Source organism: Eriocheir sinensis, chromosome 8 (assembly GCF_024679095.1).
Source record: "Eriocheir sinensis breed Jianghai 21 chromosome 8, ASM2467909v1, whole genome shotgun sequence".
In the NCBI taxonomy this organism is placed as follows: domain Eukaryota; kingdom Metazoa; phylum Arthropoda; class Malacostraca; order Decapoda; family Varunidae; genus Eriocheir; species Eriocheir sinensis.
Genome location: NC_066516.1, coordinates 13,587,475 through 13,608,410, shown reverse-complemented (window position 1 = coordinate 13,608,410; position 20,936 = coordinate 13,587,475). Strand labels below are relative to the sequence as shown.

Here is a 20,936-nt window from a genome sequence, read left to right as displayed (position 1 = left end):
GTGTGTATTCTACAGCTTTGTTTTACTATTTTGAGTGTTCATGAAAGCTTGAAATTTCAAGACCGTAGAGCAGTGAATGGGTACCAGGTATTAATCGGGGGTTGTGTCCCGTCTCTTGGGATCTGTTCCCTTCTATAATTCCTTCCCCTTCTGTCTCTCTCCGGCATATGATCACAGATGTTGCGCCGACTAAATGAAACTTTCCAACTTCAAGACTGTAGAAATTTGTATAAATAGCAGTATATCTTGCAAAAAGAAGCATAATTCAAGTTCACAATGAAATGTGAGGGCTGATTTTAGGGCCTGCAAATAAATGCTTGTTGTTGTTGTTGTTGTATTGTTGCCTTACACTTGACCACCACATTCCCATAGAGCACTCCTAAAATCATCCAAATGAAATTATATTTTAATATAAAAAATATTGACAGGACTACTCTTAAACATATAGGAGGATTCATGAATGATGACACATGCAGAATTCTGTATATATTGGAATTAAATGTAGAATCTAAGGAAAATGATAAGTATAACATGTAGAGACAAGAAGCAAACATCTTGGATTAGAGAACAGACAATGGTTGATGACATTTTAATAACCATCAAGAAATAGAAATGGACTTGGGCAGGTCATAGCATGAGTAGAACTGCTAACAGATGAACAACCAAGGTAACAGTGGCACCCTAGTAATTGTTGGAAAAGGCAAGGCAGACAGAGGACCAGGTGGAGATGTGAAATTAGAGGATTTGCCAGAGCTGGATAGAGCACACTAACATTTGCACAGGAAAGATTAAGGAATGCCACTACAGCACAGTATATAGTATTCAAATACATTTTGTACCTAATATTTATTTGGGTATTTTTCCAGCACTACTGTCCATCTCTGCCTATTTATTTTTGTGACTTCAATTACCAAGTCTTTACATCACATGACAAGTTCTTAATATCCATAGTTTTTGTTATATAGAAAATCAAGGCTGTCCACAGGGAAAAGAAAATTTCAATATTTATTTACTCGTTTGTTCAACATCAGCATACTATCATATAATTTTCCAGCATACTGCATAATAATTATAATAATCAAATCAAATAATTGATAATAAGAATATGGCCAGGCACACATTGTGGCACAGGACAGGGCAAAGCAGAATATAATTCTGCATTTAGTTTTTTCCAATGAGAGTAAATGATTGATTGAAAGTTTACTGCTGCAAAAATTACAAGTACTACCTTTCATACAATTTGTAATCCTCCTTCAACAAGGGTTTGGTTACATCTTATTATGGTAATGATACTTTATTTTCTTGTTTGGAATAAACTAGGAGTTCTTATAAAAAAAAGTCATCAAAATTATATTTTACAGCTTATTATTCTTAGGCTACAAACTTGAACACCATGCTATAGTAATGAATACTGTTGGTAAATGTAACAGTGGCAAGTAATTGTGTATCTTGATATATACAGGTAACTCTCGATTTACACGAGTATTGTGTCCTTGAAGAGGTCGCGTAAATCAAAAACAATGTAAATCAGACAAGAGGTAGGTTTCTATCGAAAAATAAATATTCACTTCATTCAGTGGAGAGAGAGAGAGAGAGAGAGAGAATATCCATATCACCGAGATATCCACTCAGGTACTCATTCTCAGCCTCACTCGTGTGAGGAAGAAATGAGGGACACCATGAGCGACTGGCTAGTATTGGTTCCGGTACCGAGCAGTCTGGTACCAGGACCGAACCGTAAAGCTGGTACCGTTAGTACTGGTACTGGTACCGGTACCTGCCCACCCCGATTGTTGAGTAGTGTGGCAGCGTGGGTACTGTATTGTTGTTCAAGTGGCGTGCGGGAAGAACTAAGCTCAGCTGTGTGGCCGCGGCGCCGTGTGAGTCCAGTTGCGTGAGACATGTGGTGGCTACTCCATAAAATATCGCGTATAAGTAGTAAAAACGTGTAAATTAAGCATTTATTTGGATTTTGGACCCCGCGTTATTTCAAAAACGCGTAAACCAAACTCACGTAAATAGGCGCACCTAACATTACCAAATGTGGGGTACAAACTTGGCGGAGGGACTGTTTTTTGGGCGCCATTAAAGGTAATGGCTAAAAAGCAGCTTAGCCGGATATTTTGTTTTTATTTATCAATGATCCACGAGACATCCTAGAGGTAAATCAAAGTATGTGCTTATCTTTGTATTCATTCATACACACTGGTAATATTTCTGTGGAGTCTGATTCACTTATTAGTGTGAAAATCTATTGTGATAAATAGTCACAAATTCGTGTCACTAGTAAAAATGAAACTAGTAATTTAAGTTTTGCCACCATGAAATATACACAAATAGATAAATATGAAAGCTCACAAAGTCACAATAAGTGACATCACCTGCTTTGCGCAGTAAAAGTATGCTATTTTATGTATCTGATACCCGCAATGTGGCAGGCTGCTGCTGCCTCGGCCACAGATTATTGCCAGATTGTCATACTCAGCAGATTGTATTTCCCGACTTCCTGCCCCAAAACTGTCTTTTGGGCTCCAAAAACGAAACTAATTATAGTTATCGTTAAAAGAGTAAGATTCTGATGTTTCTTGGCAATAGTTAGGCGTCAAAAAACGTTAAATACTATGCTCTGAGTACGACAATCTGGCAACGGTAGCTATACGTATTTTCATATTATTGTTCTGTTGTTTATTGAATGTTGTGTTAAAAAAAAGAATACTCATATTTTTTGCTAGTTTTTGGTTATAAGGATTCTTTATGAAATACAAGTATAACATTACCTTCTTTAATTTAGAAAATGTCCTGAATCCGGGATCGGCTATGGTATTGTTACGTGCGCCTATTGAGAGTTACCTGTATAATCAAACAAATAGAAAGTAAATGAAACGGTGTAAATTTAGTGGTGGCAGTTGCGAGCATCTTGCCTGGCTGAACACCTGTTTGGCTTGCCCTTGAGTTGAAGACTCTGCTTGGTGACCCAGTTTTGGGTTGTAACCCAGGGATTAACCCTTAGAGTACGGGTGGCGATATATTTCTCTGGATGGTGTGCACGGGGAAAATTTAGACATTTAAAAGAGGTGGAAATGGTGTCTTTGCAATAATTGTATATTCATCTTGTATTTATGGTGGTGTAATAAAACTTCTCCTAATAATAATAAATAAGTTATGACAGCCGAAAATATTGCGCATTTTCTCGCGGCTGTGACACGTCACGTGGAAGCACCCCACTCACACACTCTCTCTCTCTCTCTCTCTCTCTCTCTCTCTCTCTCCCCCCCCCCCACCCACCCCCCACCCCTTGCCCCTCCCTCCTCTGTCAATGTCACTTGACAGCAGTCATCAGCACTGTTATATGATGCGCGCACACACCCCACCCGTACGGGGATCATATATATAATCATCACACTCTACGCTCGCTACGTTTCAAATATACCGGCAGTTCTTGACCCATAAGAATGGTGGAGGCATCTGGCATCCATATACACTCTCATTCGTCTCCAGCGCGCAGCCTACCGAGGGCCACAGATCATTTTCCACTTTTGTTTGGAATACATCTGGCATGTCTCGTGACGCATCAAGCAGTTCCTCTGCTCCAGGCGGAAGTAGAATGCGGGCGAATCAAAGTAACAGTGACTGATGACTGCTGTGGTAGTGACATTGACAGAGGAGGGAGGGGCTATCATATATTATATGATAGCCGTAATCTAAGGGTTTAGGACCACTAGTGTAATGGGTAGAGTAATGAAATGGGCAAAACTTAACTGACTCCTATGGTTTGATGCAAATTTGTTAAGAGTGATGGGATTGAAAGAGGAGGGCTAGGGTTGTAGGCAGACTGTATGTGTGTGGTGGGTAGTTAGAACTGAGTGGAAAGGTAGATGTTATTGATGCAAGAAAGAGTACTAGAGACTTGCAGCTACCTTCTCCAATGAAGTTTCTGTAGGCAGACTGTATGTGTGTGGTGGGTAGTTAGAACTGAGTGGGAAGGTAGATGTTATTGATGCAAGAAAGAGTACTAGAGACTTGCAGCTACCTTCTCCAATGAAGTTTCTTAGAGAAAACAAAAAAATAATTATATGTTGATGGATAAATGAACAATAATTTTACAGGTTTTGTAAGGAGCCAAACCATGTTCCACTGCGGTGTGAAGAGGTAGAAAAGCAGCATCAAAGAGACACACGTGTCTTCCTGGAGAACAAAATGACTGAAGCCATGGTCAGGTAAGCTTTTTTTTTTTTTTTTTTTTTTTTGTGTGTGTGTGTGTGTGTGTGTGTGTGTGTGTATTTTTACATTACTAATTGCTTGATATTGAAAATGAAAGTAAAATAAGTACACACTTACTTATTTCTATGATAACAACTTTAGCTTACTCTCCTGAAAGGTATTTGAATTACTGTCAGCATCATGTAGACCTCCATTTTCTATAATTAGGGTTGGAAGTTAAAATGGCATATACAAAAGCAAAAAAAAGAATGCAAAAGTTGAGTCAGAGGAGATCAGATCAACAAATGAGCACCAAAGATGTACTAACACTACCTGACTACCTGTGCCATGGCAACTGTATTGAGTGAACTGTCCCATGAGACCTAGTGAACCTCCTCACACCTCTTGCTTCTGTTCAGCAGGAGAGTGGTGGTTGCTGAGAAAGACAAGGGTCAACAGAGTACCTGGATGCATGCAAGGGTTAAGTTATAAGTAGCAAAAAAACATGACCAAATTAGCCCTAAAGGAAATACAGGGGATGGCTCTTGTTTTGAAGCTACTTACTGTTTGCCCCTCCAGTAGCTGTTTCCTTTCTGGATCGTGAAATTAAAAACTATGAAAACTATGGTTGTGAGTCTTTCTTGAATGTAACTTTTGTAAGCATGTAAAGCTGTGGAGAAGGACTTGAAGCTAATTTATTGTTCACCATTTTTGTAGAGAGTGTTGGAAGTGTAAGAAGAGGTTTATCAAGGAGGACGGCTGCAACAAGATGGTGTGTCCCTGTGGTGCCATGATGTGTTACATCTGCAAAAAACCCATCAAAGGCTACAAGCACTTTGAGGACAAACAAAATCCAAGAGACTCCAATAAGTAAGTATTTGTTATCAGTTTGCTTTAGTTTCTTTCTTTTTCTTTATTTCATTCCCTAATCTGTGGATATCCCTGTAGTTGACTTCACAAAAGTCACCACATGCTGCTGTTCATTCATCATATTATTCTTTCATACTATTATATCTTTATTCACAACCTTTTCTCTCCAAAATATTCCAGAATTCTGTCCTTTTTCATGGGGGGGTTGTATTATTTTTACCATGTCCAAGTTGCCTCTCTTTTCTTTTTTTGATGGTGAATAATAACTTCATTGTGTTATGCTTCAACCACTGCAGCCACTCTTTCCATTGTGTTATGCTCAGCCACTGCAGCCACTCTTTCCATTGTGTTATGCTCAGCCACTGCAGCCACTCTTTCCATTGTGTTATGCTCAGCCACTGCAGCCACTCTTTCCATTGTGTTATGCTCAGCCACTGCAGCCACTCTTTCCATTGTGTTATGCTCAACCACTGCAGCCACTCTTTCCATTGTGTTATGCTCAGCCACTGCAGCCACTCTTTCCATTGTGTTATGCTCAGCCACTGCAGCCACTCTTTCCATTGTGTTATGCTCAGCCACTGCAGCCACTCTTTCCATTGTGTTATGCTCAGCCACTGCAGCCACTCTTTCCATTGTGTTATGCTCAGCCACTGCAGCCACTCTTTCCATTGTGTTATGCTCAGCCACTGCAGCCACTCTTTCCATTGTGTTATGCTCAGCCACTGCAGCCACTCTTTCATTCATTCATATTGTGTCACACTACACATTTTTATTTATCAGTCATTCTATTTGTTATTCAAGCAAGATTTGAATAACTTGTTTCTGCTGCTTTGATCCTTTACTCTTGGCTGTCATAATTATCATGACAAATAACCACATGGAATATTTAAATACAGAAGTAATTTTTAGGCTGCTACTTTGTTGAATAATGCACTAGGTCATCATTTTAGATAAGAGATTTCTTTGCTGTTGAGAATGGCCATACTTACATTATGGTTTCATAATCTTCATTCATGCAACCTATGGAATATGAAATTATACATTCTAGAAATTTGATTTATTGTGAGCTCTAGCTTAACATTGCAGTACTGTAACCAGGGGGCTGTATACCATTGGCTCTTGATAGACACAACTTCTGATATGGTCCATCATGAGACAGGGTTAAGAAATAAAGGATTTTCATTACTAGACCGTAGTCAAAATGTGATTCTGGACTTTCAGATAATGTCCATAATTAATATATCTCAATATAATAATAATGATAATAGTAATAATAATGATTATAATGTATACTTATTAATATGAAGTTCTGTTATTTTACCAAAGTGTTGAATGAATGATGTCGGACCAAGGCAGAAGAATAAACCGTACTTACTACTTTTAATTGAGCTGTCTAGTGCAATTAAGGTTAATAATGGCTTTTATTTTGTTCACAGATGTCCACTCTGGAGCAATTCTAAAGTAATCCATGCAGAGGAAGTGCGGGATGCAGCCATGAAGCTCAAGAATGACTTGAACCCATCCATTGAGTTGCCTCACAATCCCCTTGATGACTTGCCTGAGGTGAAATTAGTGATTTGCTACTGTAGCCACAAATTTTTGTTGCTCAGTACACCACAACCAAACACAGTATTCTAATCATTCATGGAAACTTTGAAATTTTGATACTGTTGGTTTGTCACTTTGTGATAAATATCTGCATGGAAAAGTTCTGCCCAAACCTAAACCACAATTACACTACTAGTTTGTCCCACTCTTACCCACCATTTTCATCATTACTCTTAAATCCCACATAGGCAAGATAGAGATATTGACTAAAACTTCAAAGAGAACACATTATATTTTTTATCTTATTTACTTTATTATTATCATTATTTTATCATGACTGTTGCAACTGATTGGGTTAATCCAAGGTAAGAAAATATGTAACATTCAGGTGAACCTCTTTAAGTTTGCACGATTGGGGCAGAGGCCTCACTGCCTTACCCATTTGTTGACGTAGGAGACTGATACGAAGAGAAAGAGAGAGCCAGAGCAGCCTATTTTCTCTCTCTCTCTCTCTCTCTCTCTCTCTTTTTATTATTATTTTTTATTTTATTTAAACATCAAGATACAGTGGTATTCATATGATAAGAGGGGCAGGGGTATTGTCTCCATGCTAAAGACAACCTCTGTCTTGAGGTCGCCTATCTTAAAGCATTATCTCGCACTAGTGTTGTGTTGTGCTTGTGCTCAGGCGGATGTGACTAGGGCAGGTAAGTGCGACTCCAGGCACGAACCGCCACCTTCGCCTGCTGGGTGTTCATTGCCCTGACGCCCATTTCACCCGTGAAGGCGTTCCACCAGTGGGCCGTGGCACTCGTGAAGGCCTTCTGGCACCTGGCTGTGCGGCTTCTCAGGATTTCAAGGAGGAGGTCGTTAGCCACCGCCGCTCTCGTGGTGTGCTGGCTTCTCCTCCGAGGGACCCGTAGTGCCGCCAGGTGAGGTGTATGTTGGACCTGGGCCTTGTGTAGGAATGTGATGGCACTGACCTTTCTCCGGTGCCCAAGGCTGTCGAGCATGCAGTGGGGGGCGTCCTGCTGGTGATGTGGCTGCTGTCCATGTGGTCACTGCTGCTGAAGGCTGCTGGCATCTCGGATGAGTCGCTCAGCCCTCCTCTGCACTCTGTCCAGCAGCGAGAGGTGACATTGGGCACTACTCATCCAGAAGAGAGCGAGAGTATTCCATGACGGGCCTCACCTGAGCTTTGTACAGCCTCAGGAGGCCGTCTGCGTCGAGCAGGTGCCGCCTTGTACATTTGCTGACAGGATTCTAAGGCTGTTCTGCGTCATGGCCGGTTAGTTGTTGTTGGCTGTTCCAGGGATCTACCCGAGATGTGGATGTGGTGGGTTGAGTTGGAGTCTCTCCGTCAGCAGGGTTCTGAGGAAGCGCTCCTGTCTCTCCTCGGCTACATGGGTGTAGCAGGTGTCAGACAGAATACGCACTCCAGGCTTTTCCTTTCTTCTGCCTTCCTTTTTCTGCACTCAGCGTGGGTGTGGCCTCTCTTCCCGCAGAAGTCGCAGACGATGATGCGACAGTCATTGCGAGTGTGCCCCCGCTGAAGGCACCTGCCGCAGTGTGGCCTGTTTTTTTTTTTTTTTTTTTTTTTTTTTACGTTGCTGCCTATTGCGCCGGTAGGCATCCTCCCGGTGGGGCCTGATGGTCGGCCCAAGGCTTCTTCCAGGTGGGGCCTGATGGTCGGCTCAGCCTGTTCTGGCGCAGGCGAGTGTTTCTAGTGGCGCCATCTTGCATTGTTGGCTCATGCTGCCCCCCAGAACTCGTTCTTGATTCGCTTGGACGGCTTCCTCTAGAGTCCGGGTTGATGGGTGGTCTTCAGGACAGCATGTAGGTAGTTTTAAGCCACTTGGCGGTGACTGAAAAATCCGAGGTAGCGTGGGGATTCGAACCCGCGTCGTCCATCACGCGGTGAATGTGGGCCCAGTATGCTACTAGTTCAGCCACCACCTACCCTTTTGTTTGGTGTGCTGCTTCCCTGTCGGTGGCTGGTGTTGGTGTTACTGTTGTTGTTGTAGCGCCACATGTAGCAGCAGGTGCGTGGTGGCGGGAGGGGTAAGGGGGGCTGTGGGTCCACGGTGAGAGGTGTTGACAAGGGTAGTGTTTGGGGAGGCAGGGGGGGATTGGGAGGTTTGGGTATGGCAGCTTGGTTGTGAAGGCTGGGGCGTGGGTCTGGCAGCAGTGCGAGCAGGTGCATCATCTGGAGAGTCGGTCATCACTTTCCTCAGGGGCTTAGGCTTCCCTGAGCCCCACCAGGTCTGCCAGCCGGGGTGGGTGGAGCAAATTTCTTGCCAGTCTCTGTCTATTGTGCTGGGCAGGGCGCTGGTGGCCTGAGTGGTGGGGGGGAGAGTGGGGGCTCGTTTAGATGCTGAGAAGGCGTCGATGGTGCTAACGGCCTGAACAAGCAATGCCCTCTGTTGGTGGATCCACTCGTCCTGTTGCTCGTAGTTCTTCACGATGCTTTTCAGGGTGTAGTTTTCGTTTTTCAGGCTGAGGATGATGTTGACCAAATCCTCGGTGGAGTTGCCCAAGAGCTCCCCCCCCCCCCCCTCTCTCTCTCTCTCTCTCTCTCTCACACACACACACACACACACACACACACACACACACACACACACACACACACACACACACACACACACACACACACACACACACACACACACACACACACACACACACACACACACACACACACACACACACACACACACACACACACACACACACACACACACACACACACACACACACACACACACACACACACACACACACACACACACACACACACACACACACACACACACACTCCCGCGCACACACACTCCCGCGCACACTCACACACACACACACACACTCCCGCACACACACACACTGCAGGAAGGAGGTATAAAGAAGGAAGGAAGGAAAAAGAGAACGGAGACAGCTGGATGGATGTGAGGGGGAGGCCAGAGCTCCCACTAATTATCATTATTAAGTTAACTCAGCTTGTATTAGAATAGCCTATGCTGAGGTAGTGGTGAGTCTTGCTTAGACAGTTCAAATACAGGACAGGTTAGCTTGGCTTGCCTAAGGAGGAATATTGTTATTATCAATATTGCGTTTACAGTGTAAGTAAGTGATGTGAGAAACAAACAGAAAAGCGAGTTGTTTTTTCCTGACTGATTTTGTTGACAAGATTCCTTTGTTCCTAAAAGGACATACAAAAAGTGGTTGAAAAAAAGTAAAACATATCACCACATGACAATGCACATGTTTACCTTTCTCTGTAATTATTTAGTTCCCCGAGAATATAACGCTGTTGTCTCTCCTCAGGTGCCACAGGACTTAGCCAAGCAACCTGGGGGTCAGCCTCCTCAACACCCTCATGCCCCACAAGCACACCAACAGCAGGTCGTGGCCCACCCAGTTGTAGTCCATAGGCTGCCTCCATTAGCCCATGTTGCCCATCGAGACCAAGCCATGTTCCACCTGCCTGCTCCACCTCCACCCCCTGCTCACCGACAGCTTCCACCTGCTCATCGTTATCTCCATCCTGGTTTAGCTGTCAGACCCGCAAGGCCTCCTGCAGTTGTAGCTATGGCTGAGGTCAACCAATTACAGCACCACCACCATCACCACTTCCATCATCACCATGTGCGACCCCCTCCAAGACAAAATCCCCCACCTGTTCACCTTCTGCCTAATCCTCTTCTCAGGGATGACTTCAGAGCCCAGGTCAACGAGTTTAATGAGGTTATGATGGAGATCAGGAATCGTATGGATGTAATGGATGCCAGAGCTCATTGGGAAGCCAGGGAACTGGTAAGTGATGAAGTACAATAGCCCAACTAGACTAGTTCACTAACAGAAACATGGGGAGCATCTTCCTTTCTTGATTAAACATTCATAAGGGAAGAGGAAGCATTTGTTGGGGGTTAAGATTTGTTTTGATAATGTACCAATACTTTGTCTTCTACTTAACCAACTGCTCTTCTGTTGTCTTCTGTGTCTTCTGCTCATCTTCAAACCTCCTGGAAAACCATAGGAAAGTTAAGATCAAAACAAGTCTGAAAATATCCATGAAATGTGTGCGAGAACTCACACAGCTGCATGCAACAAAGTAGCCCAATACAACGAAATGTGGAGACCCAGGGTGGCTGCCGAGTGCAAAACCCTGTTGTAATGGTGGGTTGGAATGAACAGGTCCTGGTCCTCTTAAGTTTATTAACGGGTACAGGAGACTGCCAAGGGTGGAGCAGTACACCCTCTCAGCTTGAGTGTCTGGCTCCCACTGAGGTGGTTACTGGAGGCTGCGGGCAGCGGGAAGGTAAAAAGTGCGCCAAATATGCCGGGCACCACACAGGGCGCTACATTCAAATGTTTATACATAATTACATACAATGATACACTACAATACCATTGTTAGGAGGTTTATTTATATTCACCTGTCTTTCAGTAAGGGGGTCAAGGGGGGCAAACTCCTCCCATAAGCAAGAGCCAATTGGATTTTATCTGTGGTGAGCTGTGGGTTTTGGCAGCCGTGGGACGCTGTGAGCTACTCCACTGCCCACGGCCGCAAGGGTTCCCACACATATTTCAAGGCTACTGTTACAGTTGTATTGATCTCTACCCTCTTTCCTATTAATTTCCTAAAAGTTTGAAGGTTATTAGATACATATGTGACAACAGAAGTTCAATTGGTCAAGTAGGAAACAAGATATCAGTGTGTTAATAAAACCAATCATTGCTGTTATTGGTGCCGTGTGGCTTTGTGGTGGTCAGGGAGAGAGAGAGATCATTATCTTCACTGTTATTGGTGCTGTGTGACTTTGTGGTGCTCAGCAAGAGAGGAAGAGAGAAAAAGAGAATCAGATTCTCTATGGGCTACATCTAGGTAAATAGTACACACACACATGCACGTGTGCTCCAGGCTGATTCAGGAAGGCTACTGGCTGGTGATCATGAGTCCATCCTTTGATTAGACCATAGTGAATGACACACACATACACACATTGCTTTGATAGTTCAGTGGTTAAAGCTCTGCACTGCCAGGTTTTGCGGCCAGGCAGGTGGATGTTCGACCCCTTCTCAGGTCGGGATTTTTCCGCTGACAAGGAGTGCTGTCTCCCCTTCAGCAATGGGGATGGGGTGTGTGATGTATGAAGGTCCCAGCAGTACCCAGAGATTAGAATAAAAGGAACTGACGATGCTTGAGGAGAGGAGATGAAGAGGAGACCTAATAGCTTTGTATAAACTGTATTTGTGCAAATGTATTTCCTTGACTGACTGTAGGGCCAGTCAAGGAAATACACTTGCAAGAATTCATTGCCAGGACCTTCATGTTATTTAATTTTATTTTTTACTCCTGGGGTCTGGGGTCCAGCTACAACACTCAGAGGGTCTGGATTTGGACCATGGGCTGCCAGTTGAGTAGCCCTGATCTAAAGGATAAGATTGTGGAGGCAGGGAATGTCCAGCAAACGAAGGAGAGGTTGAAGAAATATAGACGAGGAGACAGGAGCTGAGCTTAGCTCAGGCCCTGTAAACCACAAATAAGTAAATACATATAGTCAAATAGGTTAGCACACACATACATACACACACTTGCTATGACACTAACTTCCTCTCTCCTTTCTCAGATGCATGGAGTATATCAGCAGCAGCCACAGCAGCACCAGCACCAGCAACAGGAGGGACTACAACAGCCTTATACAAGATAGTGTTCTCTAGAGCCTTGCTACAGCCTCTCCTGTATGGAGAAAACTGGGATGAAGAGGTCTTTTTTTTATGATTTAAGTTTATTAGACTTTAGATGTCTTGTTCAGTGATGCCTGGACATATGATGGGCTTGATTATAAATAAAATCAAGGTGTGACATTCTTTTTTTATCTTATTTAGAATCAAGATGTGATCACAAACTCAGGATACAGTCTGTTCAAGGTGGCAGTTCATCAGGCAGGATTGGGATTCCTTGTGTTGATGGACCAGCAAAGAACAATTATCCAGGTGTTTCTTTTAACAGTTCTCAGTATTAATCCCACTGCTTCTACAGCCACCCCACAGAGCAGTTTTACATTGTTTTTTTTTTTCTTCTTCTTCTTCTTAAATAAATATATATCCTCACTGATGAGTATCTAAATTGTTTCAATGTTAATATCAGTATTTCGGGAAAAGATGCTGAATATGTAGACTCAGGGACAACAAGGGTTCATTAAGCATGTAACTGCTACCCAGGGGTGATTAACATTTTACAGGAGAGAGCCGGTTGGGTGCTGACTTAGATCTGGAGAAAACATTCGACAAGGTACCACATAAGCGATGAATGTGTTAATGAGAGCATACAGGAAAACTGGAGACAGCATCCTGGAGTGGATGAGAGCCTTCCTGAGAGACCAACAGATGAGAGACAATAATAAAAGATGGTTGAAGGGATGTCACAAGTGTAGTTCTGTAAGGGTTTGTGCTTGCACTCATAAATTCTAGTTTGTCAATGACAGGGTGGAAGGAAGGAAGTTATGCAAGCCTGTTTACAGACACCCAAAAATTCGTGAAAGAAATAAAAGCTGAGGAGGACTGTAGAAAGCTGCAAAAGAATCTTTACAGGGTTTGGAAGTAGAGCCAGTTGTAGGAAATTGAATTTAATGCAAAAAATGCAACTTGCAGTAAACTTTAGCCTTAATGAACCATTTAGGTGAAGGGGCGCTTATATCCGAAAATCTGTCATCAACTTTTCACTTCAGAGCGAAAGGTTGGGTCTGCCATTCTGAAGAAAAAGAGGAGAGATTTGATATGATTGCAATGTCTAAGGCTATGAAAGGACTAGACAGAATTGATTGAGAGGATCTTTTGTATGAGATGGAGGAGTAACTAGTGGAAATGAAAGGAAGTTGAGAACAATATGTTTCTAATTCTTCCAGAAACTTCTGGCACTTAGCCAAAAATACTCCTCCAACTTCACTTCTTCTTTCCCTCCTCTCCTTAACCCTGATGGCAGCACCGCTGTCTCATCTATCCCTAAGGCTGAACTCTTTACTCAAACTTTCTGCAACAACTCCACTCTAGACGATTCTGGGCATATTCCTCCTACTCATCCCCCCTCTGACTCCTTTATGCCTGTTATTAAGATTCTTCAGAAAGATGTTTTCTATGTCCTCTGGCCTCAACTCTCAGAATGCTTATGGACCTGATGGAGTGCCTCCTATTGTCCTTAAAAACTGTGCCTCCATGCTGACATCCTGCCTGGTCAAACTCTTTCGCCTCTGCCTGTCAACATCTGTCTTTCCTTCCTGTTGGAAGTACACCTTCATACAGCCTGTGCCTAAGAAGGGTGACCGTTCCAATCCCTCAAACTACCGCCCTATAGCTTTACTTTCCTGTCTAAAGCTTTTGAATCAATCCTTAACCGGAAGATTCAAAAGCACCTTTCCACTTCTAACCTTCTATCTGATCGCCAGTATGGGTTCCGCAAGGGGCGTTCTACTGGCGATCTTCTTGCTCTCTTAACTGACTCTTGGTCATCCTCTCTTAGCCGTTTCGGTAAACTTTCTCAGTTGTGCTAGACATCGAAAGCAGAGTCTGGCACAACTCTTTGCTTTCTAAACTGCCCTTTTTCGGATTCTATCCCTCTCTCTGTTCCTTTATCTTGTTTCCTTTCCGGCCGTTCTATCACTGCTGTGGTAGAAGGTCACTGTTCTTTCCCTAAACAATGGTGTTCCACAGGGCTCTGTCCTATCACCCACTCTCTTCCTGTTATTCATCAATGATCTTTCCATAACAAACTGTCCTATCCACTCATACACTGATGACTCCACTCTGCATTATTCAACTTCTTTCAACAAAAGACCCTCTCAACAGGAATTAATTACATGACTCCAGACTGGAGGCTGCAGAACGCTTAACCTCAGACCTTGCTATCATTTCCGATTGGGGTGAAAGGGACCTTGTGTGTAATGTATATATTATAATGTACATGTGAGTGTGTGACTGTGTGTGTCTAAGCACAGGCTCAGTGCCTTTGCCAGGATGTTATGGAACACGTCAGAGCTGATGGCTGTGGGAACACATGCTTGGCTGATACTAAATCAGCAATTGATGACAAATCATCGCCAGTCATCAACCGGAAACCACACTCTTCCGGACGAATCAACATGCAATAAAAAGGGCGAGCAACGCAGAGAAGGGAAGAGAAGCAGACGGGGGACGGGCAGGCGAGCGGAGGACTCCTCCGTCCACGCGCTGGGTGTGGCTGGCTCTCGATTTGAGAACTAAAGTGAACTAAAGTGAACTTATAACGGCTACCGCTCGGCCACACATCACTTAACTAAAGGCTATTGTGTTATCTCACCTACTACAATCAACTTGTGAAGCAGGCCACGGTAACACCGGCCCTGTGATGAGTGAGATAATAGCTCATGCCTTAAACTTAACTCTTAACACCAACCACTTAAAAAGTAACACTTAAAGTTACTAACATAAAATGGTGAACAGTGTGGTTACGAACTACTCTGAATTGTCATATCTCTCTCAAACACAACATCAGTGACAGTGTGTGGGAGCAGTGAACAGTATTAGACACAGCAAGCAAACACTGACCAAAGCGCACGGCCTTTCCTGCCCCGTGAAGTCGAGTCAGCACACAGCCGCACCCGAGTGCAACGCCCTGCCCCGCCCCGCAACTTCACACCGCCTGCGCGCCCCGCCCCGCACCTCCACACAGCCAAGCTATCAGAGGTGTCTCGGTGGTGGGCGTATATACTCTGCCCGCTGCCCATCCCGCCACCGCCACCAGATGACGGACGGCAGACCCTGCCACCCCTGCGATCCTGCCCCAGCCACCGGCAAGGCTAAGGACGCGAGCGTGTTGAGTAGTGGGGTATCGAGTTGCTGTCTTCAAAGTATTTTTAACACATTTTAGCTGACACTGCATTGATACGGTTTCAATAATTACACCACTTGTACAAATATTTCAGGTGAATTACTATTATTATTTACATGTTTATACGTGTGGGGCCATATCTATTTTATTATTCAGCTGTTGATTTTTCTGGCGTGTGGATGTTTAATATTCTTCCTGAATAACATTGTTACGCATTTTATGTATAGTCATTCATTTTATTTTCTCCTTTCTTTTGTGTATTTTATTGCACAGTGGAGAAGTTTTGTCTTGCTAAGCCTCACTCATTATTCTTTTTCCTCTTTTTATGTATTTTAGAAGCATCGGGAAGGAGTGAACACATACTTAGCGGTGAATGATTATTACTTTAATTATTTTTGCAGCGATAATTTTTTTTCTTTTACTATTTTACTCCTTGTTTTACTAGTAACTCTTTTTAATGGCAGAGAAACCTGACCCGAAGTTACAAGCTCTCACCGAGGACTATAAGGAGTGTGTAAAGGGAAAGGACAGTGACGTCAAGGATAACGGTAACTGTCATGTAAGGAGTGGTAGCAGTCTTAACCCGTGGGCTTCGGCAATGGGAAAGCCGAGAAGTGGCCGAGAAACGACAAAATTACACTGCATTTTGAGACTAAGAAAAGAGCATGGAATGTACATCAGAGTACTCCTCTCATAACCATACAGCCGTTAAAAACATTTACTTTTACTCAAACTCCATTCTTTTTGGGTGGTGTTTGTTACAAAATAAACAGTCTCGCGACGCGTGGCATCTAGCCGAGAGTTACTTGTCATCTACTATGGAGAATTTGACAAGTGATTACTGTATGGATAGCTAATTCAGTATGCCATGACCTTACAGCACCACCTATGACAAAAAAGCCCACCTCAAGATCACTCACCCACCACAATGACCTCGGGCATTCATGGTGGGTTGCGTTACGCCACCACCGCCTACAATTAGCTCGAATCAGGTGTTTTATGGCGAGCCCTTTTCAGGGTCCACCGTACCACAGCCACGACTCGTGAAAGCCCAAAAAAGGGTGTGCCGACGTTCTCAGGTTAAAAGGGTGCTTTCTCCTCCTTCTAAGCTGCATGAGCAATCAAGAGGTATTTACTTACCTTACTAATCCCACAATGGCTTCTGCCCCTAATCACCCGTTAACAGCAACAGCAGTTAGGCCAGGTAGTAAGGGAGGCAGATTATTCAGCCAGGGACTTCTTGTTTCAAAGTGAGGTTGTCATGAACATTTCATTCATGTCAGATCCGGGAGATAAAATATCTCTCAGCCGCTCAAGGGTCAAACCCAGGAACGGAAACCGTGGCCCTCATAAACAGGAGCGCGTTCACAGAACGGAAGGATTATGATGCATTTCGGTCACTTTTTCTTGAAACATTTAGGGAAGATGGGCAACACAGCCTCGTAAAGGGTGTAAATTTTGCTGTGGACACTGTGCAAACGACTGGTCTTTTTAACAGGCCAGTGGACGCCTATCGGCTGTCTATTGATTTGATCTTGTGTTTTAAACAAGGAAACTGGACAGATGGAGAAACCATTTCTGTAGCTAATGCTGGATAATTACTAGAGTTCCTTGTGTACATGATTGTCCTTAAAGTTCCTCTTTGAAGGAATGCAGTTCCCTTGACTACAGCCCCACTGACAACCTGCACGATTGTGTCAGCCAACTTTTATGGCACTTAAAGTAAATTTGGGTCCTTTTTGAAGCTTCTTTTGCCATCGATACGTTCGTCAGGGAGGGGGGCCTTCACGACCCTCTGACCTAAACCTTTTTGGGTGTCACCAGCTGTAATAAAAAAAATTTCCTTGGTGTGTTCTTTTACCCGTAGTTTAGGCAGAAATAGTCAGATAAATAGGTGGACGGAAATTTGAGCTTTACGATCTACTTTTTAATACACAGAATGGTGCATAGTGATCGTCTCCAAAGACTAGCGCCGGCTTGAGGTTCAGCCTGACGCTGCTTTGTCTATCTTTCCACCACACAACTATAACCTGCATCCTCGCATTTACTATTTTATGTTTGGTTCCTGAGCTTTTGCCTGCATCTTTTTCATGCAAGAGGGGAGTGCTTGAGTAATATACTTTTCACCCTAACCCACTATTTTTCTTTTGTTGCTGAGTTGATATAAGGCCTGGACATCTATCAACTCGACACAATCTTCTAAACACCTATCCCTTATTCTTCGACAACACTCAGCTGTCACCTTCAATACTAAACATCCTCGGTCTATCCTTAACTCAAAATCTCAACTAGAAACTTCACATCTCTCTCACTAAATCAGCTTCCTCAAGGTTGGGCGTTCTGTATCATCTCCGCCAGTTCTTCTCCCCTGCACAGTTGCTATCCATATACAGGGGCCTTGTCCGCCCTCGTATGGAGTATGCATCTCACATGTTGGGGGGGCTCCACTCACACAGCTCTCCTGGACAGAGTGGAGTCTAAGGCTCTTAGTCTCATCACCTCTCCTCTTACTGATAGTCTTCTACCTCTTAAATTCTGCTGCCATGTTGCCTCTCTTTCTATCTTCTATTGATATTTTCATGCTGACTGCTCTTCTGAACTTGCTAGCTGCATGCCTCCCCCCCTCCCACGGCCCCGCCGCACACAACTTTCTACTCAAGCTCATCCTTTTACTGTCCAAATCCCTAACGCACGAGTTAACCAGCATTTTCACTCTTTCATCCCTCATGCTGGTAAACTCTGGAACAATCTTCCTTCATCTGTATTTCCTCCTGCCTATGACTTGAACTCTTTTAAGGGGAGGGTATCAGGACACCTCTCCTCCCAAAATTGACCTATCTTTCGGCCACTCCTCTGGACTCTTTAGGAGCAGTGGGCTTTATTTATTTATTTATTTATTTATTTAATTTTTTTCTTTTTCTTCTCTGTCTCCTTTGCTGTTAAAAAAAAACCTTCCCTGCTAAATTGCCTGGAGAAAATTTTGTTCAAACTTGAAAGTGGTTTGTCTGACTGAGCCTGAGATGAAGCACCAGAAATGTAGCTCACTTCCAGTTTGGTACAACTATGTAAATATTCATAGCTAGGCATGTGAATCACTTCACCAGGGAGGTGCTCATAGGCGTCCTTGGAAATAATACGAAAGTTCCAATTAGTGCGAAAAGTGTAACACGGAATGGAAAGTAATCTTGACCGAAATTAAATGGAATATGAAATGTATGAAGTGGTTGAAAGAGCTTGGAGGAAACGGACAAGGGGAGTGAGTAGTCGTGGCCGTGATCGGATGTGTTGCGTCCGGCTCCTTGTGGAAAGTGCTGTGTTGACATGGCTGGCAAAGCCAAGGCCCCGTTGGATTTGTGTTACATTTGTAAGGATTTCACAGGCGAGAAATGGATTGGATGCTGTTTGTGCCCTAAATGGTGTCATGTGAAGTGTGCTCATTTGTCTGGAATTAAGCAGGAGAATATACCTAAAATTAATTGGATGTGCAACCCATGCCTCCATAAAGCATCTCTGGCTACCAAAATCGTGGAGAAAATGGATGAATTCAAGCAAGAATTATCTAAGGAAATATCTGTGGTTAAGGATGAAGTTGAATCAAGGGCTGTAAAGGTGCAGGAGGAGCTGGGATCAGTTGTTGACACGCTTAAACGTGCTGACTGCTGAGCATGCTGAATCCAGTTGGGCTGAGATGGCAAAGAGAGGCAAGAAGGTCAAGAAAAATCTCTTAGTTGTAAAAGCTTCTACACAGGAAAAGAAGGCAACAGACATGAAGGATGAAGTCTCCCAGGCATTGAATGGTATTCAAATAACTGATTCAAGATTTACAAATAGAGGTAACATTGTCATGAACTTTGATAATGAGAACACAAGGGATGAGGCTGCTCAAAAACTGGAGTCTGTTGAGCAAATTAATACCAAGAGTGTTGGAAAGATGAAACCAAAGATCATGATATGCAATGTGCATAAAGAGTAGACCAAGGAAAAAATAAAGGAGACCATCTTAGACCACAATGAGTTCTTACATGCCATTGGGGGTGTTGAGGACAAGATTGAGTTGGTTTTTAGCAAGCCTGCGGCTGGCGGTATGATGCACTACATTTTGAGGTGTGACCCAACTGTAAGAGAGCTGATTCACAAGAATCACGACAAGCTAAAATTAGAATGGGGAATATACACAGTGAGAGGCAGATACCATGCAATTATATGCTATCGTTGTCAGAGATATGGCCATCTTGAGGCCAACTGTACTGCCAAGACCAAAGGAGATGCCCCAAATTGTTTCAAATGCACTGGCAATCATAAATCACAGGAGTGCACCATGGCTGAGAAGAAATGTATAAATTGTGTGAGATACAAGAAGCCTGAAATCAACCACTCAGCGAATGACCCACAGAGTTATATACCTAGAGCGTGCGAGCCAGACACTCAGGTGCGGCAACCGGAAGTACCTGGGCCGCCATCTTTGGGAGCCCAGTCCAGCTAACTCTGTGCTCCAGCCAGCAACTTCAAAGTGGAGGTAAGTGGTAGGTGGTGGTGGTGGTGGTGGTGGTGATGATGATGGTGGTGGTGGTGGTGCTACAGTAGTGGTGGTGGTGGTGGTGATGATGATGGTGGTGGTGGTGGTGGTGCTACAGTAGTGGTGGTGGTGGTGGTGGTGATGATGATGGTGGTGGTGCTACAGTAGTGGTGGTGGTGGTGGTGGTGGTGGTGGTGCTACAGTAGTGGTGGTGGTGGTGGTGATGATGATGGTGGTGGTGGTGGTGGTGCTACAGTAGTGGTGGTGGTGGTGGTGATGATGATGGTGGTGGTGGTGGTGGTGCTACAGTAGTGGTGGTGGTGGTGGTGGTGATGATGATGGTGGTGGTGCTACAGTAGTGGTGGTGGTGGTGGTGGTGGTGGTGCTACAGTAGTGGTGGTGGTGGTGGTGATGATGATGGTGGTGGTGGTGGTGGTGGTGCTACAGTAGTGGTGGTGGTGCTACAGTAGTGGTGGTGGTGCTATAGTGATGGTGGTGGTGCTGGCGGTGGGTGGAGGAGTTGGTTGAGAGAGAGAGAGAGAGAGAGAGAGGGACTGACTGATATATGACATAACTCAGGTTTTATACTCTCTGTTTATGAAAACCACTATCGCCAAGACCACCACCATTGCTATCACGTACCACCATCACCACCACTCATAGCTGGGCACGATAACAGAAAACTTTATTCCCGATAACCGATAACTGATAATGAAAACCTTATTGGTGATAACCGATATTCGTTAACTGGAGACACAAATATAGGCGATAACCGATAACCGATATAAATCCACAATTCCGATACTAGCTAGCGATAAGTCCAATATAGTATCGAAAACGATACTATATTGATATTTCAGATAGAAAAACATTGATGAATTCAAATTTTCATTATCTGTATTTTAGAAAACCTACAAAACCTGAAAACCACACGTT

At 43.8% G+C, this 20,936-nt stretch overlaps 1 protein-coding gene across 1 annotated transcript in view; it reads left to right on the top strand.

Moving 5' to 3' along the window:
- LOC126995564 (E3 ubiquitin-protein ligase RNF216-like) overlaps nt 1-12,742 on the top strand; it is a 13,154-nt gene extending 412 nt beyond the window's left edge. Inside the window, exons 2-6 of the mRNA XM_050855218.1 lie at nt 4,107-4,217; nt 4,918-5,070; nt 6,507-6,633; nt 9,943-10,431; nt 12,249-12,742. Of these exons, the coding sequence (XP_050711175.1) occupies nt 4,107-4,217; nt 4,918-5,070; nt 6,507-6,633; nt 9,943-10,431; nt 12,249-12,329 (961 nt within the window). The 3' untranslated portion in view covers nt 12,330-12,742. The remainder of the gene's footprint in view (nt 1-4,106; nt 4,218-4,917; nt 5,071-6,506; nt 6,634-9,942; nt 10,432-12,248) is intronic.
- Nucleotides 12,743-20,936: the final 8,194 nt, after the last annotated feature.